Source organism: Oryzias melastigma, linkage group LG16 (assembly GCF_002922805.2).
Source record: "Oryzias melastigma strain HK-1 linkage group LG16, ASM292280v2, whole genome shotgun sequence".
Taxonomy (NCBI): domain Eukaryota; kingdom Metazoa; phylum Chordata; class Actinopteri; order Beloniformes; family Adrianichthyidae; genus Oryzias; species Oryzias melastigma.
Genome location: NC_050527.1, coordinates 826,099 through 848,216, shown reverse-complemented (window position 1 = coordinate 848,216; position 22,118 = coordinate 826,099). Strand labels below are relative to the sequence as shown.

Genomic DNA, 22,118 nt, shown 5'->3' with positions numbered 1-22,118 from the left:
TGAGGTGTAATTAATTTGCGTTAATAAATATTAATGCGTTAACTCTTTTTGATTAATCGCATGCATTAACGCACATTCACAACCCTACTTTTTATCTTTTAACTCATATTTATTATTTATCAAATCCTAACTACTTCTATGATGTTTAAATGTTATTTTATCAGTTTTATCTTTTTTTTAATCCTACATGGGGTTTTCAGCAGAACCAACAATTTCCCTTGGAGTTATCAAAGCATATATATTATATGTTTATATGAAAACTGACCTAATATAAAATTAATAGATGCATAAATGAATCATTAAATGTATCAAAAACTAAAAGAAAAATATGTTTTAATAATTGAGAGATATGCCGGTTATGACTTACAAAAACCATCCATCCATGCATCTTCATAACCCACATCTCTTTAGTGGTCACTGGGTAGCTGGAGCCTATCCTGGCTATTGTTGAACACCCCAAACAGGACCACACAATGTCACAAACACACACAATCACATACTGGGCCAAAGTTTTTACTGTGAGAGGAAGCTGGAATGCCCGGAGAAAACTCACCAACAGCACAAAGAAAGGACCCAGCCGGGATTCCAACCAGGACCGTCGTAGGCAAGGAGCGCTAAACACAAGTCCACAGTGCAGTTCCTTCATAAAACCCAGATGTTTGAAGTGCTATTAGGTTTAATTTTTGCAAAATTTCTATACATTTTAGGCTGAACTCCAAAGCACATCGATCTCTTATAGAAAACACTCAATATTTATCAAACTTTTGTAATTATAAGCGTGAATAACGTGCATAATTGCTGAAAAGCATCTTAAAAATCTGTGAGTGAGTGTTGCATAGGTGCCGAAGTTCTAAGAATGCAATTCACTCATTATTTTCTGTTGCATTAAGACACTAATGGTGTTGCCTGATTTATCTGAAGCTCCAAACTTGCAAACCCCTTTTACCTTATAGGGAAAAATTAAATATAAAATGACTAATAGTCTGTGTAATAACTGCAGAGTAAAGCATCATATTTATTACCAGAGTGAGAGCTGGGATTTCTGTCTGAGAGAGACAATAAACGACTCATAATTTTCCGTTAGAACCGCATCTCTCTCGCATTGGAGGCAGACACCCAGTGGGCGGACCTCACGGCCTGTCACTCAGCTCACCCCGGCTCAGTGATTGGTTTCTCCCAGCTGGGGGCAGTGGGCGGTGCGACGGAGCCACATGGAGCGAGTTTGGTGTCTCTGTGACCGTTAGTTAGTCTGATGCATTCTCTGGCGGAGTCGCTCTGGACTCTGTGGAACAGTTTCGCGCATCATCAGCATCCTCTGTGCTGGAGAGCACTGGACTTCAATGTCAGTTTAATATTTGCAGAGAAAAGTATTCACAGCTACTACTGCTCATGCTGCGCACTCCTTTTGGATGATCCGTGCGTAAAAGTCCTTAGCTTGAAGTGATTAAAGCGGAGGGAAGTGTCCGCATCACGGATGCTGTTTTCTCCTGCGCTCTGGAGGAACTTCAATTCCTGCTCAAGTCATGATTAACGAAATTAATGAACGTTTAACTTGAACATTTAGAAAACGTTTTTTGTTCTCTTTTTGATAGAAACAGTCTGGTTAGTGTTTTTATTGAGCATCTTGAAACAGCAGAGCTTCTCCTGGACACTTTGCTGTCTCCTGCGTGTGGAACTGGATTGATGGAAACATGACTAAAGCTGCAACAGGACCGGCTCTCCTGCGTGCCCTCCACCTGCTCCCGCTGCTGCTGCTACTTCAGGTGTCACCCGTGCGTCTTTCCGCGCATCACGGCCACCCTGCGCGCTACTTCGGACACATACCTGAGAACTCTCCGGCTGGGACGCCGGTGGACGGGGTCGTGATTCCGCTCGTAGGCGCATGCTGGCCCGCCGCGGATCTCAACGCCAGCCTGAAAGGTGACTATGCGTCTGATTTTAGACTCATTCATCATCATGGGCACCGGGAGAAGCGGGGTCACCTGAGTTTGGTGTCGGCCAAAACTCTGGACAGAGAGTTTATAGCTATTTACGAACTGGTGGTGGACCACTTGCCGTGGTGTCAGAGGAGGGCAGCTGTTATTCAGATCGAGGTATCCGACAGGAATGATAACATCCCCCGGTTCACCAGCGGGAACAAGACGGTTGAAGTGGACGAGCTGACGCCTCTTGGAACCGAGGTGGCTCGGTTTGACGCAAAGGACGGCGACGCAGAGAAGAACGGACGCGTAACTTTTTACGCATCACCCGAATCCAACTTGCTCCACGTGGTTCCGCAAACCGGCCAGGTAAGGCTTGTTGGATCCCTGCTGGGTGTGAGCCAGACAACAGTGCGTCTGTGCGTAAAGGACGGCGGAGATGTTGCTCTGATCGGTGAGCCGGTGTTCCTGCGCGTCACCGTGCGTCGCTCCGGCAGAGCGCACCGGAGACCTCGCGCCCTCCACGAGGATGTGACCTACACAGTCACCGTTCCAGATCACCTGAGAGTGGGGGACCTGCTGTTCACGGTGCCGGACCAACGGTTCGATCAGCGGTGGTTTGAAGTGATTTCCGAGGCGGAGTCACCTGTTCAGATCGAGCGGGACTCCGGGCGTCTGTACCTGGCGCGTAATGTGCGGGAGCCGGTGGAGGTGGCAGTGAAGATCCAAAATCTCCGAGGTAAGCAAAGTGTCCAAATGTGCGTGCGTAAAGACGCAAACTAAACAAATGCGCACTGCTTTGGGTGTTACCTCTCACTGGTATCTATCCATTTTGGATTTTAGAATATATTAAAAAACATGTTCAGATTATTGTACACATACTTCATAAGTTTATTTCTTAAATTTGGGTTTATTTGAAGCACTTGTTTTTACTTGAATTGAGATCAGTCTAGTTGATTTTGTCTAAATTTGGTTTGTTTTGAGGACTATGCCCATGTGCTGATCTTTTTTTTCCTTAAGTCAAACTTTAATGCTTCAAGGGAAACTTTTTCAGACTAAAATTTTTGACCAAAAGTTTGCATATTTTCAATCAAGAGGTCTAAGGTCAAAATCATAAATTGATGCACAAAACCCAAAGACAGCTCTCTGATCCTTGAATTTTTCTATCAAATTCAAAAACGATTTCCATCTAAAGTGCATGGAGGATTTTTTTTTTCCTTTTAAGCACTGAGTGGCATTCATTCATTCGGCTGCATGCGTCTGTGTTGGCTTGTTTCCAGTAGAGTTTAAATTGACCTCAACCGTCAACGGCTACTTTCCACTCTTTCATTCATTCTTTACAACCTCTCTGCACAAGGCTGCCAAGTGTGTGTGTGAGAGTGTGTGTGTGATAGAGAGAGAGAGGGCCAGCCGGTGTGTGTTGTTGGCAGGTTGTTCAAGGACAAACAGAAGTGACAGTGTTTGGTGTTTTAGGTGACTGAGGCAGAGCAAACACTCCCCTGAAGACTTAACGCACAAATTTTACCTTCACAGTTAACAAAAAGTACACATCTTCCTCCGGAGTGATGGCTCTCCAGAAGGCCTTGACTGAATCTGATTATTCAGGTGGTTAAAGGTATTTTATAAAAGTGCAGAACTAGTTTCCCTCGTGTGCTCTTGCAGCGCTGCACTCTCTCATTTGTATCAGTGAAGGTCACTCAGCCTTCAAGAGAAAATAAGTTTTGTCAGTTCCTCCCAAAACACTTTCCTCATCCGTCACCTGTGTGGAGATTATTAGGTTAGCCTCTTGTTAAAGAAGAGCTTTGACATTGTTCAAGTCTGTCCTTCAGCTGTGTCCTCTGTTCGCTGTTCATGATGCATTACTGTTGGTTCTAATCATTCATTGTTGTGGTTGAAGAGTTTGCGAGTGTGGTTAACTTTTGAACCATCTCACAATAAGGTCTTACTCTCAGATTATTAGTCTACTACTTTCTTAAATACATTGTTTTTCTCCAAACAATAGAAAATTATAAATGCTCCATCATAAAGCATCCAATAAGTCCAGTTATTATTGGATTTGTTTGTGGTATCTCGTGGTTGGGTTCATTCATACTGGTTCTGTTTAGTACATATGAGTCTGTTTCATTCAGGCAAATGTGAAAGCTCATCTGAACTCTGGTGTGGACCATCTGCTGGGCGCCATCATGTCCTACCCGGAAGGGGAGGGCATCATGGCGCCTGTGTTTGGCCTTACCAGTAATCTTTCCCACTGAGGTTGTGACCTGCATTGTCAAATACTCTGCGATATTTTTTGGGAGCGGCGCTATATAAACAAAATTTGTTGGCTTTCTTGCCTAAAAACTATGGGTGGGGAAAATGAATTATTAGATGCATCATTTACAATCCATAAATGATTCTGCCCCATTTTGTGAATTTTAAATAATTGATAATACAGAAAAATTAATATAATTGAAAGTAATAGTAAAAAAAAAAAAAACAGAACTAAAGGCTGAACATTTCTTTAAGAGTACATAAACATGGCTGACGTTGCAGATCACGTCATTCGATCAGCCCAACTTCAGCTTCGACACCCAATTGGCTTTGGATAAAAGTCATGTTGTGTGTAAGTTCTGTCAGGTCAAAATTCCATATTTACTTACTTTGACTGAAAGTTGCATTGATAATTGTTTCATAATTGAAGTGTTTCCTCCTGAATCGAAATTGAATCATGAAGTGCCTCAAGATTCCCATCCCTACTAAAAACAAGAGTCTAATTATGTCTGTGAAGCTACGTTTACACCGCCCTCGCTAACGCACGTTCAAGTAGCCACTGAAAAGTCTATGCACAAATCCATTTTAGGCAAGTTCCCCTTAAATATCTGTTAAAAGTTAAACCATGTCGAACTTTTACCAATCTGGGACTCGAATTTGGTAGTATGGACGGTGTTCTTTTTAATTTACAGAAGTGCCAACCGTTTGAAAATTGATCCTGAAGCAGAAAATAATAATTGCGGTTTGTGCCTGGCAGGAAATAAGTCTTTCATTTATCAAAATACAGTTGTGGAAAAAAAAGCCAAGAGCAAAAGTCATGAGATTTGACATTTCACACCAAGCCTCTTCCAACTGTAGGTGACAGACGTGATATAAAGAAAAAGAAGAAGAGGAAGAAGCCCCTCTCTGCTGGTCTAGTGTGAACTAAGGAAAAATCGATTTGGTGATATATCGTGATATTTCATTTGGCAATACTTATATCAATTTAAAATGCTGACAAGACAATATTTAATTAACTATTTGTGAGCTTCCTTCAGCGTCTTACTCTTGTTTTCCATTTTTAAATAAAACAAGATCAGTTACAGATTTTTGACAACCTAAAGCACTAAAGAGACGAATCATTTAAAAAAACAAAGATTTGTTTAAAGTTTTCAGTTATTTCATGTTCAACTACTCCGTCATTTCTGTAAAGACGGGTACTGCTCTTTCAGTCTGCAGTTAAACCCCCAAACCCCCGACATGGTGCTGTGGGGGGAGTTCAGCAAAGCTAAGAAATCTAAGAGTATTCATCAGGACTGCTGGTCAACATGATGTCAGTCAGAAATGCGCTGACGCCTTGCAGATCTGATCTGTTTGACAGGATAGAACAACATCCAGATGCAGCAGAGGACACTTCCTCCCTCAAAACAAATGTTTAACCAAGAGCCTAAAGAGCTCAGTCCTCACATCTGGACTGTGGTGAGAGGGACTTGACGGTTTGGTCAGATCTGGCTAATTCATCAATCCAAACGTAATTTTGGTTGTTTATTTGCAGAAATTAGTTGTGTTTGTTCACCTGGAGCTCCTCTAGGAACACACAGTGGGACCGGAAGCTGTGTTTGTGTTAAAGCAGACTGCAGAGCTCTGGTTTTGTGGCTGGGAGGAAGACGGCATGATTTGGTCGCTACGGCGTTGAGCGTGCTGTAAACTGACCGGGTGATTGAGTCGGCCTGCGTTGTGTCCACCTGCTTTGATTCTGATTTTGATCCAATCCATTTGGCCATTTCTTTTAAACTAAGCCAATCAGCAAGTAAAGTCCCATCAGTTTGTGTTCACATTCTGAGATGACAGTCATGAGTCCTACGGGAATTCACCCTTCCTCTCACCATCTTCCAGACCCCCAAAATCCTCTGAAATCCTCATCTGCTGCCTTTGACACACAAAGCTTTATAGCACAAATGGCAATCTGCATTATCCAAACACTCTTACACACTCATACATACAGAGGTCTGCTTTACTCTCAGGCATCCCATCCGTCACTGCACACGACAGCAAATTTACTCAGTCTGTTTTATCCTTGACTCTGAATAAATGTAAATATTCCCTGACGTGCTTGTTTGCCCTCTTATCCACAGAGGCCACGGCTTTAGCAAATGAAGTGCTTTTGTACACTTATATAAACTCTGTGGGCATAAATTGATTAATTTAAACGGTGAAATGATTGGCACCATAAAAACAAGTGTATACAATAAAGATAAACAGCAAGCCAAAAGTTTTTTACATATTTTTATTTATTTTTTTTACTTTAAATATGGTTTTTAATCCAGTATGGAATTTATTTAAACAGTTGAGGTTCGTGCATTGATGAGGGTGCTGTTCTGTGCTATAGATCACATATTAGACATGCATGAATGCTTCTGATAACCACCACATTAATTAATAACCTAACTCTCTCTTAAATGTCAAAATTCATTTAGCTTTAATATGTTAATATTAACTTTCCCTACATTTCTGAGATTTAAACCTTTAAAAACAGTCAGAAATGAATGTTTTGGTGCAAAAAAAAAAAAAAAGCCACAATAACTTCCAAGCAAACATTTAAATTCTTCTTTTTTCTTATTTAAAGTCTATCAGTGTTTTTCTTAATGACAAAAACCTTTGTAGAGTACATTGTCATTTCTAAAAGTGATCACTTTTGCTCGGGCGGTTCCCTCCTGTTAATGATTTTTTTTAAATCGGACTGTCTTAAAGTCTGCATCACTGCTGCTTTTTCTAAAGCTTAAAAAGATATCTTCATTTGCAAATCACTATCATTTTGTATTTTGCAATAAAAATACTCAAAATAATTGTAAAATGCTCACAAATTCAGGTTGTTAGACACTAGAGGTGTAAGAAAATATCGATCTAGTGAAATATTGCGATACTACATTTGGCGATGCTGCCAAGACGATATTTAGTTAATTACTAATAAACATTTTTTGTTTTGCCATTTAAACTCCTTACTTACTTACTCCTCACTTAAATGACCCCACTTTTAATGTGAACATGCAGAGGATAGCATAAGGATTAAAAAAAGTAAAATATTGTCTCTGGCACACAAAGATTGCAATATAACTTCCATTATTCTGTCTCTTGTTGCTTTGCCCCACCCTCTTAATTCCTGGCCAATGACTGAAGAGATCTTTAGTCACATGGTTGTGTTTACAAGCTTTGGTTCAGAGCAGAAATGTCCATTTGAATACAGACCAAACACAACCTGAGCACATTTTAAGTTAGAAGCAGAATATAGAGGATCAAGAGCAGTATTATTCACAGTTCATAGATTATTTTTGTTTTAATTTTAAATGAATTAAATGAATGATTTTTTAAGTTATATATTATTTATTAATAATCTCTAACAGGTAAGTGTTTACACATTCTAAAAGGGAAAGTTATATATATACTTTTAAATTATCAGTTGACCTTTAATCTTCTCATTTAGGATTAATGGAAAATAACAAAGTAAACAACATTGTTATCATCAATAAAATATTGGTAAAGTCAGGCTGGTGGAATAAAACTGCAATAACTGAAAGCATCTTTACAGGATGGGGTTCCATTTTTTATTTTTTTATTTATTTTTGCCGTCTCATTAAATTAAATAAATGCACATTTGCATATTTAGATGAGAAAATATTTCCTTTTGGGTGCAATTTGTGCATCTGCCTGCACACCGACGGGCCCTTTTTCCTCATTAAACTGCAGCTCCACTGATGGTAACTGTTATTAATTGTTTTAGCCAAAAAGTGTTTCTATGAAATAAACAAATACACACAAGCACCACACACACACACATGCACACAAAATGCATATTATTAGACAAACATGACCCTGCTCTGTCAGTTTTATGCAGATTTTTTTGTGCTTGGCAGCCTTGAGGTGACAAAGAGACACAGTTTTTTTTCTCCCATTTATTATATTGTCTTTATTTCTGGATTTAGCCCAAGGCCTGAAGCAACCTGCCACAGCGCCACATGCTTGTGCGCATGTGTGTCTGTGTGTTTTGGTGACACTATAGGATTGTGTATCCTTGAGGCTGCTCGGCTTCACAGTGACTTCTCTGTTTGTTTGTCAGTAACACATACATTGATCACACTTGTCTCAGTGTGCATGCGTGTGGGTCTGTTTGTGCTCGCATTTTTGCGCTTGCTTCTCTATTTGGTTTCAGGAAATCATGATAGACCAGATGAGTTAAAACAATTTAAAGCACAGAGAACAGTTTGGCCTCATTTAATTAAAAATACATTAAGGCAGGAATATGAATGTTGGACCCTTGCAGGTAAATTTTATAAAGTTAAATGAATGTCCTCAAGAAGATGACCATTCAAGGATACATGTGTGTGCATGTGAGTGTGAAAGACACGGTATGTGCAAAGTGCTTGAGGATAAATTATTATGACCATGCACTAAAGCTCCAGCGTGACCTTTTCAAAAGGGAGTAGAGCAACAGCATGTACATAAATTATTTACAACATTCTGCAAATCTATCAGTTTGAAATGTATGAGCTCTAAATGCACCAAAAATACGGAAAGGCTAAATACAGATCTAATGTTTTTGTGATACTTTGTTGTATTGTTGAAAATTTTACTTTTTTAGGGAACAAAACTAGTTTCAGAATCAATTTTCATGCTTCTATTTTCTTGGTTTGCCACGAATTCACTTCAAAATAGCATTGTCTATTGTCTGCCATCATTTTAGATTTTAGTCTTGTGCTTACATTTATTAACATTGCAATTTTCTTTCTTAAACCTTCTAAAGCACAAATATTTTCAAATAAATTCTTTAAGTCCCACTTCAATCATCTTTTGATGAGGTTTAGAAGCGTTCCTAATGGCCTTTTAATTGTGATAAATCTGTTTTTAGCCAAAAACGCTATTTTATTTTTGCATTTATGGGAGGTATTTTCTGCAGAGTGGTAGTAGTTAATTAGAAATACCCCTCTGATTTGTGGGTGAGACTGTTGGCGCAGAGTAAGCCCAACTCTACTTCCCATCATCCATCTGTTTTTACACTGTTCCAAGCTAACAGCCCCAACCTAACATTACTGGTGCCACAAAAATGGTCAGCAACATCAGAGTTATCCAGTTGTACAGTTGAACCAGATGTTAGTTTGGACAAAAAAAGCATAACCGTGGATCTAGTCATCTACAAGTGGATGGATTGGAATGGAGCCGGGAGCTTGTGGCCCCACCCACTGTACTTTCTACATCACAAATACGTTCTTGTTCCAACTGCATTTTTTAAATCTGCTCCTGATTCACAATGATTTAATAGTAAAGCAAGGCAAGGCAAGTTTATTTGTATAGCACATTTCATGTACAGAGACAATTCAAAGTGCTTTACATAAAACATTAAAAGAAACAATCAAAGGAAATGCAAAAAATGTGATCATTAAAATAAAATTAAAGGAAAGTAAAAATATTTTATTTTAAAACAAGCAGTAATACTCAGCAATGAAATTTTGACTTGAATTTTTTTTTTTTTTTGATAAAGTCCATCATCAGACAAATGCAACAAGAACATGCTGAAAAAACATTTTTTTAATCATAGCTCAGAATTTCAGCTTTTTCTAAATAGGTGAACTGTATCAGTCAAAGTCTAAGTACGAGTCCTATGTTTACAGGATTCACATGAAGCATATAGCATATACAATAATTATAAAAAAAATAATCAGATTAATCACATTTTGGGTTTGTGATTAATCACAACAATTAATCACGATTAATCACAATGTTTTACGAGAGATACATTTTTTACGACAATGTGCAACTTTTGTACAAAAACAGGCCAGATAGAACATTTTTCCTTCATTTTTATTGTCAGAAGTGTTTACATTTTTAAAGATTTAACTCAGATGTGCAATTTGTGTTCAAAAAACACATCAACAGTAAGATGAGCAGAATTCTAAAGACTTCATTATTACTCCAAGAAAACAAAGATGCTGGTATGCAGCCATAAGAAACAATGTGTGAATGCTCGATTCTGATTGGTTGCTGGTTGTGGACGCAACCCCAAAAAAAGAAGTTCTGGTCACGATGTTTCATGTGTGCAGACTTCTTCAAAACAAACTTTTCCTTCATGATCTGGGTAAAAACGAGCAGTAAGAGGTGAACTTTCTGTCTGAACTGATGCTTCATTTAACCTGTCATGATGATCAGCAAATATATTGTTTTCTTTTGCTGCTGCAATCAAGGTCATTGCCGCTCAGCGACGCGTTGTTGTGTTACCGTGACAACAGGCCACATTACCTATCAGGCGGTCCTCCTTTTGGGAAAAAGCAATCTAAACCTAAAAAAAAAATCAAAAAATCGATTTAATATTTATTTATTTTGTAAGTGACCATGTTATAAGCAGGATAGTATCACAACGAATATTAACTTGTTCATTTATTTTGATTATTGGATGTGTTAATGTGCTAACATTGACTAGTATAAAGAGATCTGCTTCATATTTTGATATCAACATTTGAACCCTGTATATAACACAAAAATAGCTTTCAATGTTTGCTTTGTTATTCACTATGTGAAGTCAGTGTAAACAGCAGAGCAATATTCCACCTGTACTCTATGTGTTTTCATATCAGCTTATTACAAAATTCATTATGCAAGATTTTATGCAACCAAAGTCAATAAACCACAACATCTCTATCATAAATGATAGATTTACAGCAGGAATACCTTATATTTACATATTTTTTAATAACCCTAGCTTTAATAATTAATAAACACTGATAAAGTTGGAACCTAATCATCACAATCCTGTCTTCATTATCTCTTCACAGCCTTTCATCTCTCTTCCACCCAATAGTTTGTGTCTGTCTTTTGTGCTAATAGCTTATCGACAGCCAATCAGCTTTGACTTCAGGCAAAAGTTGTCACCAATCACCAAATAGGACAAGGTCATTTCATCGAGACTGCAAAAGAATTTCACAGTTGATGCAGCACTACACAACACACACAAACACAAGAGCTTTGTATGTGTTTTATCTTTGAATTAGACCCAAAAAGCATGTAAACATCTCTGTGGAAACAAATACTTTGTGCAAAACAGACTAAATTTATTAGATTGAAATCATAACATGACACACAGAGATCACTGTTGCCCATTTTCTACTTGTTCTGTCCTTCAATCTTTCCACATCTTCCCTACTTGCTCAGTAATGAACTGATTACTAAAAGGGAAACAAAAGAATAATCACGTTGTTTTTAAATATATTCCACAAACCTAACAAATGCATCAGTCGTGGCCTTTGTTTACACCAAATCAGCTCAAAGGTAAGTTTGTCTAACAGAATTCTAATGAATATTCCCTGTTCATTTGCTGTCAACATGTATGTGAGAGATGTTGCACATCTGCTTTCCACTCCCATAATCCAAACTGCGACACTAACATGCCCCAGGTTGTTACACTTCATTGTCTTTGTGTGTGTTGACATGTTCTTGCTAATTGCCTCCCACCACACTGCTGCTGCTGCTGCTGATCACTGATAAACTGCCTTTCTAGCAGGTCAAAAATCTGCAGGCCTGTCTGCATTTTGAGAATCTCAGACAACCGATTGCATCACACAACACTCCTGTTAAAAAAAAAAAGTTTTTCATAAACTACAGAATACGCATCAGCCATCTTTCTTCCTGCTTTTTTTATTTGCACAAAACCTGCTTGAGGGGAATGCATCTTATTTCAAGACACTTTATTAGAATCTTCTGTTGACAAACCAGCTGGGTCGGTGCTTGTTAACTATAAGAGCCATTTTATGGATTCTCATAACCTTTGTAATGCGAGTCCTGGAGGGTAGAGCCGGCTGCTTTTTGAAGAGGAGACATATTTTATACGTGGAGATCAAGGCTTTTGTCCAGAAAAAGGACATTCACAGAGTTGCAGTGACTTGTACCACAAATCATCCTGGGAGTGGCTTTTGCTTGTTAAAAGCTGTTGTGGGGGTTTCTTTCTGTGTGATTGTTTCTGTTGGACGTCTTTTGAATTCATGATTGTTAAAGCAATGTTTGTTTGGACTTTAGAGTGGTGCAAACTGGAACTTCAACTTCCAAGTCGTTTTTGCTACATTCTTCATTGCATGCCGTCACGTGTAAACACCTATATTTCTAAAGCCTCGTTTCCACTGAGTGGTCCGGTACGGACCAGTTAATTTTGGCGAACGGTTCCACTCAGTTAAGCCTTGCTTCCACTGACCAGTTTGTTTTCACGGCGCATTCACGGTGTAGACCGCTAGCGTGTCATTGTTGTGCGACGACTCGAAAAGCAACAACAATGCAGGTCCTCCAGCTGATCGTCTTTTTCTTGCTTTACTTCTGGTACATCTAATGATGTTTGAAAGAAGATTGCGGGAACCTGAATGCTTACAAACATTGGTAACGTTAACTTAAATGAGCGCTATATTGGCGCTTTCTAATGTCGTCATCACTGCCAATCAATAGGGGGTTACAGAGGCTCCGCCCCAAAAGTTCTGTTCCACTTTTCAATGGACCTACAATGGATGAGGGCCCCCAAGAGGAAAGGGTCAACAGTGTTTATTTTTCTGTACTTTATAATACGCTCAATTTACTGGACCGTACCGGACTGCACAGCACCATATTGACCGGACCACACCATACTGGACCACACAACACTGTACCGCACAGGACTGCACCGTACCGTACTGGGTTGCACCATACCAGACCGCACTGACTGCACCATACTGTACTAGACTGCACCGGACTGCACTGTACCGGACCACACCATACCGTCCCGGACCGCACCATACTGGATTGCACCATACCAGACCGCACTGACTGCACCATACTGTACTAGACTGCACCGGACTGCACTGTACCGGACCACACCACACCATACCGTACCGGACCGCATCGTATCTCACTGTACCGCACCATACTGGATTGCACCATACCGGACCATATTGTACTGCTCTATACCGTACTGGACCTCAACCATACAGGACCACACCATACCGGACTGGACCGCACAATACTGGATCGCACCGTAACGCACCATACTGGACCGCACCGTACCGCACTGCACCTTACCAGACTGCATCATACCATAATGGACCACACCGTACTGCACCATACCGCACCATACTGCACCGTGCCACACCGTACCGGACCACACTGTACCGCACTACCGGACCGCACTGTACCAGACCGCTCAATGAAAACAAGACTTAAAGAAACAATTAAAGTTGTCAGAACGAATTGTTTTTAAGATTGTCAAAGGAATACGATGTTATATTATATTTCTAAAAACTCCACAGCTGTGCTGTTATAGTGGTATGCTGTTGTGTCCATTCTAAGAGTTCAGGATGTTTAACTGAGCAATAAAACAGTCAGTATACATTTATGCTTCAGACAACATACAGTTATAGCTTATCAATTTAATTGTACAACTGTCCTGTCCCAGAGTAAAAGTACAAAAGTAGAATTGATTTTATTGACCAAAGTCCTGCTCTGCCATACAGGTCGTCTTTTTCCAGTGGCCCATTGCATCACGAACCAAAGGTATTGATAAACAATTTAGCTTCAAGCTAGTTAGTACCGACCACTATATAGACAGCTCTTTACATTCCATACATGCACAGCTGATGGTGCTGTCCATGAACAGAAAAAATGTAAAATACAGCAACATGAAAAAACACATTATATTTAATTGTATATATCGAATAAAAGAAATAGCTGTAGAATAAATATGGCAAACATTCACATCAGAGTGAGGCAGCAACTAAGCTGGAAATTGAGGTCACAAAGGTCACAGTGACACCACAACAGAAAAAATGAATATATGAAGGATATGTATTATCATTGGACACCCATTACTGAAAATACCTATGTAAAAGAGGTAAAGGAAGCAAAGCTAGGATCAAAGGAGGGAGACTAAATATTTTAGATTTAGAACAGGGTAAAAAAACAATAGAGAAAAGCTCTACAACACAGTTGGTTAAAGATGAAAAAAAAAAAAAAACCCTGCTGTCTCCCAAATCAACTGTTTTATCTCCTTTAGATCAAAGTCAGGGGAGGACAGCTGAACTCCTGAATGTCTGCACAAATCACTGAGGCCCAGTTCAGTTTAAAGTTTACCGCGTAAGTCAGACTTTCAAACACATGTTAGTGTTTTGGTCCAACTGCGAGATCTTAATACATAAAACTTCTGATTTTATTTGGACAAACACCGTATTTAATTTAATTTGGAGCACCCTCTTTAAAACAGGTGTTCACCTCATGTCTCACCATAGTGTTATCCAAAGACCCCCTGCAGTCATCTTTTGAGCTATTTTAAAGCATTGCAGTCTTTTAGTTAGGATTATGCAGTTAGCCAAAATCAAAACGCCTGTGTCATTTTCTAGCATCTACAGAGTCTCAGAAGTTCATTAGAAATTTGTTTTTCTGTTGGGTTAGGGTACTAGATTTTGGTACTGGTGCGCTACACGTCATGGTACTGGACCGGTTTGGGGTCCGGAGGTGGGAACAACCAGCATGTCGAAAAATGGCGAGTTGGGAACACCCAAAACGTCAAAATGTTACGCAGAAGGGTCCTTAACCAAACGTCAATATGTGGTAACTTAAGAGTGAGAATGTGTTGGTGTTACATAAATCTTCAATCAATAAAATACATTTTTTTTCATTCTCTAGAACTGGCCTTTTTCCTATGACGGTTCAAACTTTGAGTTCAAACAAGAAAGACGTGTTAAAATGTTTGAGAAAAGTGGACAAAGTGTGTAGTGAGGTCTTCTACAGGCTTAAAACATCTGTAATCTTACTCTGTGGATTTCACCAATCGTGGGTTAGTCTTAGAACATAACTTCTGTGATAAACAAGGGACCACTGTAATTAACTTGCAGTTAAGTTTTGTTAATTTATCATCACCAAACTACAAGGAGCTACACAACAGAAATACCAGGAAAAGAAAACAATATTTTAGCAAATTCTTTCTACTTAAAATTTCAATGTTTCCTTAGATTTGTTTATATATTTTCTGTATAAAGTCACCTTTTGTACCCATCAGTAAGCCCGTTGGGGGGGAGGAATAGTATCATTGTCCTGTAGAAGGATATGTACCCATGTTGACGAGCAGAGGACAGAATAATTAACCTTTTGCTTGGAGGACAGCTACACACCACTCACTGAACTGCTGCCCCCATAAAACTCGACTATAGTGTATTATTCAACAAAAGAAATATGAGGTAGCTGTTAGATCATTCATTTGATCCTAAAGGACCCCTCTTTCCTGGCACTGAGAGTCATTGTAAAACGCCATCCCGGGGGGGAGGGATGACCTCCGGCGCTGGTCCCAACTGAAGCTGAAGAAGCCTCAGACTGAAGACGCTCCTTTGTTCAGGGGGTGCAGGGAGCTGTCCATCATGCTTTGTGGATTTTTCTCTCTGTAATCAACATTGGGCGCTCCATAGATCATAGCGCAGGTAATGGGAAAATGTGAACTCATTTAAAGCTGGTAATTTAATCTAATTAAACAGGCCGGAGGGTTGGGGAACAATGCTCGAATCGGCTGTGGCAGCGCTTTGAACTATAAATCCAGAGCTCCCATTAACACCTTGTATCGATCATAAATGTGGTTGAGGGTCATGTAATTTTCTGCTGTCAGTTTTGCTTTACTGTCTCCACCTCAGTAAAGTACATAGGCACGAGGAAGCTTCAGGTGTGGAAAGAAATATGAGTTCACCTCCGTTCTGCAGACGTGGTCTCATCAAAAGCGCATCAGCACCTCTTTAGATTTAGATTGATAGAAAATAAAACTCCACCAATAACTATCAACAAAAGAAGTCAAATACTTTGGAAGAAAAGTTTCTTTGGCAATGTTTAAAAAGAAATGTAGTCAAAATCAGAAACGACGATGAGTTTTATGAACAAACAAATGCCTTTGAAGTTCTCACTTAACACAAAAGTGACAGGAAGAAGCTGTTTGAGTATGAAGATGAACCGGAGACCTCTCAGTTTTATCCAGCGGTGGTTTATGACCTTCACTGATCCCGGCTGCGTGGAGAATCACGTTAAAAACCTTAACGTCTCCAGAGCCATGGCCTGTCCATCAATCCTCCCCGTGACTTTCCCCTCACTCTCTCTGTCCTCCTCTTCCTTTCCTCCCTCGGGCTCTTATTCTTCTTACTCCTTCTTGTCGACCCCCCAGAGAATATCGGGCAGAAGGACGGGGAGGGGGGGAGATGAAGAGACGATCTCGGCTCACTCTTCCTTTGCTTCAAACCAAGGTCGCAGAGCAGATTTGAAAGTAAACTCTCTGCTCTGCAGCTTATCAGCTCTGAACTCGTCTCCTCGGGGAATCAGGAGCTGGAGACAAGAGGGAAATGGTGATCACCGATCGTCCTCCAACATACCCTCCACGCCATCTCCTCATTAGGCAACAGGCAACTTGTCCTGGAGCTCTGTATTACTGTTGACTGGTTCTTATGCGGTCAGTCAAACCAAATGACTGATGGTGACAAACTTTCCACTCACATGAAAGTGTTTTTGGTGTTTGTACTATGTTCTTGTTGACACATATAAAGAAAACTGAGAATAAAACTGCATTTATTTATTTAAACTGTGGTGAACCAGACAAAAAAAGTGCAGTTTGAAAGAACTCGTAGTTGTTACTTAAAATCTATGATTGGCAAGCAAACCATTCTAATGCATCCACTCTCAGTTGTTGTGCTGTGACTGAAATGGGCGGGCCAAAGTCTCCCTGCTCCGCCTTTTTTTGATGCATCAGCTACAGACAAATAGATTCATTAATGTCCTCCTCCGAGCTGGCCTCTGGCTCAAAACTTTACTCCTGGAGAGCTCCATTATTGCTCGCCATTTTTTGTTGCAGCAGTAAAGTTTGACTAGAGGTGTGAGGGTGCCCGAGTCGATGATGGGAAATGAGGGTGGGCTTACTCAACAGTTTCGTCCACAACTCAGAGGCAAATTTCTGATTAACTTCTGCCGCTCTTGAGAAACTATGTCTAATTAAAAGACGACCATTTTACAATAGATCAAAAGATGATCGGAGTGGAACTATAATTGTTGTTTCTAAGCTAAGCTTGAAAATTGATCAAAAGTAAAGTTTCACTGGGATTACACAACTTTTTTTCTCATTTCTTTCAACTGAAATGTTAAAGAAAACCCAAAAGAAGATTTAAAAACAGAATTTTTGGTTGCAAAGAACATTAACATTTACAGGAAAAACAATGACATAAAAGACAAAAAAAAAAAATTACAAATAAATTAAACTGCTGTGAACAATGAATAGGAAAAGAAATTGTGAACCAAGAAAATGTTATTTTGCTTCGATAGTTTATAATGTAATGTCAGCCGAAAAACCAGAAGTGATGTAATTTAACAACTATTTCAAAAACATGATCTTCATTTTTTTAAGTTGATGCATTTTTATCACAATAAAATATGCTAATTTGAATCTTTAAGTAGTAGGGCTGAGTTGATAAATAATAGATTCATGAAAATATAGGTCAGTTTAGCACATAAAGCTAAAGTCTGGTAGCTTGATGCTAACGTTTAATGGAATTTCTCATAGGACGGCTAATGCTAACGACCTAAACATAGATTGCTGACAGAATGAGCAACTTTATACTCTCACAGGTATGACTTTTCCAAACTCTTTTAAGTCAAGATTTTTTAAAGTAACCATTTGTGATCTAAAGGATCCTTTTTTTGCCGTATGTGTTCTTCTATTATTCTAAACTAAGTTGTTTTATGAATGTAAATGATACATAGTACAGAGGCATGCCTGAAAGCGTTTGTAAAGCAAAATAAAGGCTTGTAAAACAACATCTAAACATAAATCCAGAAATTTATTTTTTCAAATTAAAATCCCCAATAGGGAAATAATTTTAATTAAAGAGGGAAAAACCTAATTCTTCCAAAGTTTTTCTCTTTGGGTTGCAGCGGCAGCAGTTCAGTGAGTGCTTTAAGAAGAAGGGCTTTCATTATGGCCTCATCTGGACACGCAGACACTCATCGCTCCTGCTCGCTGCTTATCACCTCTTGCTAAGCCGAGGGAGAGAAGATATTGGGGACATTCAACACTTTCGGGAAGCAGTTTGGTTTCTAGCTGGAAAAGCAGGATTTTTTTTTTCTGCAGGCCTAAGCAAGAATTGCAGTGAACTTCCTGTCACCCTCTTTCTGCTGCACCTCCCTCCGCCTCCAGCATCTGACAAGGCTGTCCTTATTAGACTGATAATAGAGATGTTTAACATACTTGTGCATTAACACAAATGGAGGGTTTATTGCATGTTTACTTTAAGGCTATTTTAAAGTCTCAAATTTAAATTGCCTGAAGTTAGTCAGCCTTTTGGGGTTACACTGATATGAAAAAATAATTAACAAGATGTACAACACCGGGGGTATTCATTTAACAGTTTGATCTGATTATTTGACAGGCTTTTGACTGGATAAAACATGTTTCCTAATTTGATTTGGGCTAGTAGGGACGCTCATTTTTGTTTTCATATGGTTTTCCAATAAATGAAAGAATTAAAAACAATCAAGATTGTTGGGCTTTTCAATGCATTTGCTTCTTAACCTTTTATTAGTCCAAGGCATTTGTGTGTGTTTTACAACTTTTGCTCTCAATTTTTGTTACAAGTCTTGATATCCACCTTTTTTAATCCTAGCTTCTTTTTCTTTTTAAAAAAAATGTTTTATATAGCTTAATTATTTTAAAATAAATCAGGAAATTAAAAAAAAAGGAAAATTTCAACATTTGTCTTTTTTTTTTACTTCAAAAATTAAAGAAATTAGGATCAAACTGTTTTATATTTTTTATGCAAAGGATCAAAAGTGTAAAGATGAATAAACCTTATAAATTATTAAAAAGCAAGAACAAAACTCAATCAGTATAAAAAATAGCTTAAAAACAGGAAAAACTCAACTAAAATATTCCAAAACTTCCATAGATTCATTCCAATGGTTGTTACTTTATATTTAAGAACGTTTACGCTCGTTCTAAACCAAAATTTTTAAAGCTAATAACCTTTGTGAAATTTTCACATTTGATTTTTATAGAAAATTATACTAATACTGAGTTGATATTATTCCTACAGCATTGTAAATAACCGATTTGCAAACACATTGGTGAGTTCGGAGATTACTAATGGTTAAATAACTTTATAATAATGTTTTAGATCTAGATTTAGCAAATTTCAAAAGCAGAGGCAATTTTTTTATCACAAAATGAGTTTGATTATTTCTGTCATAGCCAAACATTTTAAAATTGCACACATTTCTTCTATCGTCTAATCATCAACCACCATAAATGTTACCAAGGAAATAGCAAAAAATAAAAAACATCCCCAACAGCAGACCTGTTGGACTTCACAGGGAGGTCCACTTTCATGCAGCACGCCGCACGCAGCAGGAACACCTCTCTGCAGAGTTCAGACCGACTATCCTCTGATGTTCCAGCCTGACCAGTCCATCTGCTGCACACAAACACACACATGCACAGACACCACCAGCTGTCACACAGCAGTCCCTGGGTACCTGACCCATATGGCTCCTCCAGCACACGGACATATTCATACACAAGCACACACACGCTGAAAGTTCAGGCTAAACTTGAATGTCTACCTTTAGGTCACAATCTTGTAGGGAAAAAAAAAGTGCGTTGACATTGTTGAATTCTTGAGTTCAATTAGGAAAGAAACATTTTTAAATTTTATTCAAATTATTAAACCCAATTTGTGCTTTAAGAATTAGTTCATTTCAATACTTTTTGAGAAGCCTCGAAAAGACTCTTACTACTCTGTCACAGTTACACATCTAAATTCAACAATGCACATTGTTGTAAAACATTTTTTTTTTTAAAAATCATGTTTTTGGTGTTTTTAACACGTTCTTGTGTCATTATTTTGATGATGGAGGACATATACATGTATAAGAAATCAAAATTGCATCTTTATTCAAATTGTTGTAATTCAGGAGCTGACAAAAAAATGTCATTTGAAAAGAGCATATTAGTAATGTAGAAAATAAATTGGGGGGGCATAGGCTTCCTGGTCCATTACATTCTGATCCATCCACTTGTAGACGACTAGATCCATGAACGTCTTTGTTTTCCTCGTTTGAGCTGAAATCTGGCTCATAACTGTACGTCTAGATACAGCTCCAATATTGTTTGCCATTTTTGTTGCACAAGCATGAGAGCACATGAACAAAGAGCACAGTTACAGGTGACGGGAAGAGGGGTGGGGTTGCTCTCCGCCAGCAGTCTTGGCTGCAACTTAAAGACAAATTTAAATTTTTTTTTTTTTTTGGCTAAAAAAAAGTCATAATCATTAGTAAAAGTCAAGTGGTAAAGTTTTAAAAATAGTTAATGAGAGAAGTATTTTGGGGGAAAAAAAGGTTTGTGGTAAAATGATTTCTGTTCAGTTAAGATTAGAAAAAAAGTTAATTATGATGTGGAAGGTGAAAAAATAAATAAAAGTGGATTTATCTGTTCATCTTAGAGTCAGATGTACTTACACATAAATTGAATTAGGATAAACCACTTTAAGGAGTCACACTCTAAGTGTTTGAGGAGTTAAAGTCACAAAGTCTTATGTTTATGAGCCCCCTCCCGTCTGAAAGTTCTTTAATATTCCTCACAGAGACAGGCGTGCAGCTGACCTACGCTTAAGCTTGACCTACTGCTCTGACACCAAATAGAGACACTCCCCGAGAGGTAGACCTGATATGAAAATCGGCCTGAGCGCCGCGCTGATCCTGCAGTAAAAAAAAAAAACAAACTACATCTGGGTGCCGCCCTGCTTCAGGGACGACGCGCGGTGCTCGTCCTACACACACTCACCTCTTCAGAGAAGAGCCCGTAATCCAAAACGAAGCAGGTTTGTCTTTGAAACTCTGTGGCCTCAAATCCGCTCTGACAGGACAACAACCGCTCGCTCTGGCACACCCTGAGGGTTCACCGTCCTCTGTGAGTGTGTCAGCGTGCCAACCAGCCCAGCCGCCGTGACCTGCTATCACCTAACGGCGCCGCGGGAGCTTTTGCTCTACATTCAGAAGAAATCAATGAAAAGCATTTTTTTTTTACATATATAAACTCAATGAGTTTATTCATGGAATGCATCAGTATCCTGCATAACATCATCATCATTCATTTATGGCAAATTAATGAATAAATCATCAGTATCAAAGCTCTGCTAGTTTGGACACAGTTGGATCTCGTCTCAGTGTGGCTTCATGCCATAAACACAGATCAAAGATTGCATTTTCTTCATTAACAAACCTTTCAAAAGCAGAAGAATCATCAGAAGTGGCTCAGTGCCTCCATTCTGTGAATGCATACACACATTTGTGATGATTATGAATAAAATATATGAAAAAAAAGCAAAAAGAAAATGTTTCTAGAACATAAAAACTACAAAGATGGACACAGAAACAAACACACAATCCCTGGTGTATTCTGAGGGAGTAAAGACAATTCTATTCACACGCCTGCTGACTTATTGATGCTGCTTGTCAAATATAAATGCCTCACTGTGATCCAGCAGAAACAGTTTTTGTTAGTTTTCATCTCCTGAGCTTGTTGGGTTTTTTTCTGAATGATCTTCAGGAGTTTGAAAATGAGGATGAGAAGGAAGGGGGGGATTTTAAAGTGGCTAAAAAGGTTTATTTTTATTTTTTTTTTTCAGGAAAATTTGGGTGATAGTTAGACACACAAACTTGTATTTTCAGGAAGGAGGACTCAAACTGGTGAAGTATAAGCTTTACGAAAAAGAAAGTCCGTAATATTGTTTTATGTGAATTGGACTGAATTTGAACCCACTGGGAAACTGTCGTTCACGGAACAAAACAATCAATATTTTTATGGGAATCTTAAATCTCTGAATGTTTTGTATTGCTTTTAGATGATTTAAGACATTTTGCTGAATCTAATTTCCAGTTGTGAAGATACTTATAAGTTTTATG

General features: G+C 38.7%; 1 protein-coding gene across 1 annotated transcript in view; it reads left to right on the top strand.

Moving 5' to 3' along the window:
* The first annotated feature begins 489 nt into the window (after positions 1–489).
* Positions 490–22,118, top strand: part of si:dkey-22o22.2 (neural-cadherin) — a 148,052-nt gene continuing 126,423 nt past the window's right edge. The window contains exon 1 of the mRNA XM_024267063.2: positions 490–2,658. Within this exon, the coding sequence (XP_024122831.1) occupies positions 1,692–2,658 (967 nt within the window). The 5' untranslated portion in view covers positions 490–1,691. The remainder of the gene's footprint in view (positions 2,659–22,118) is intronic.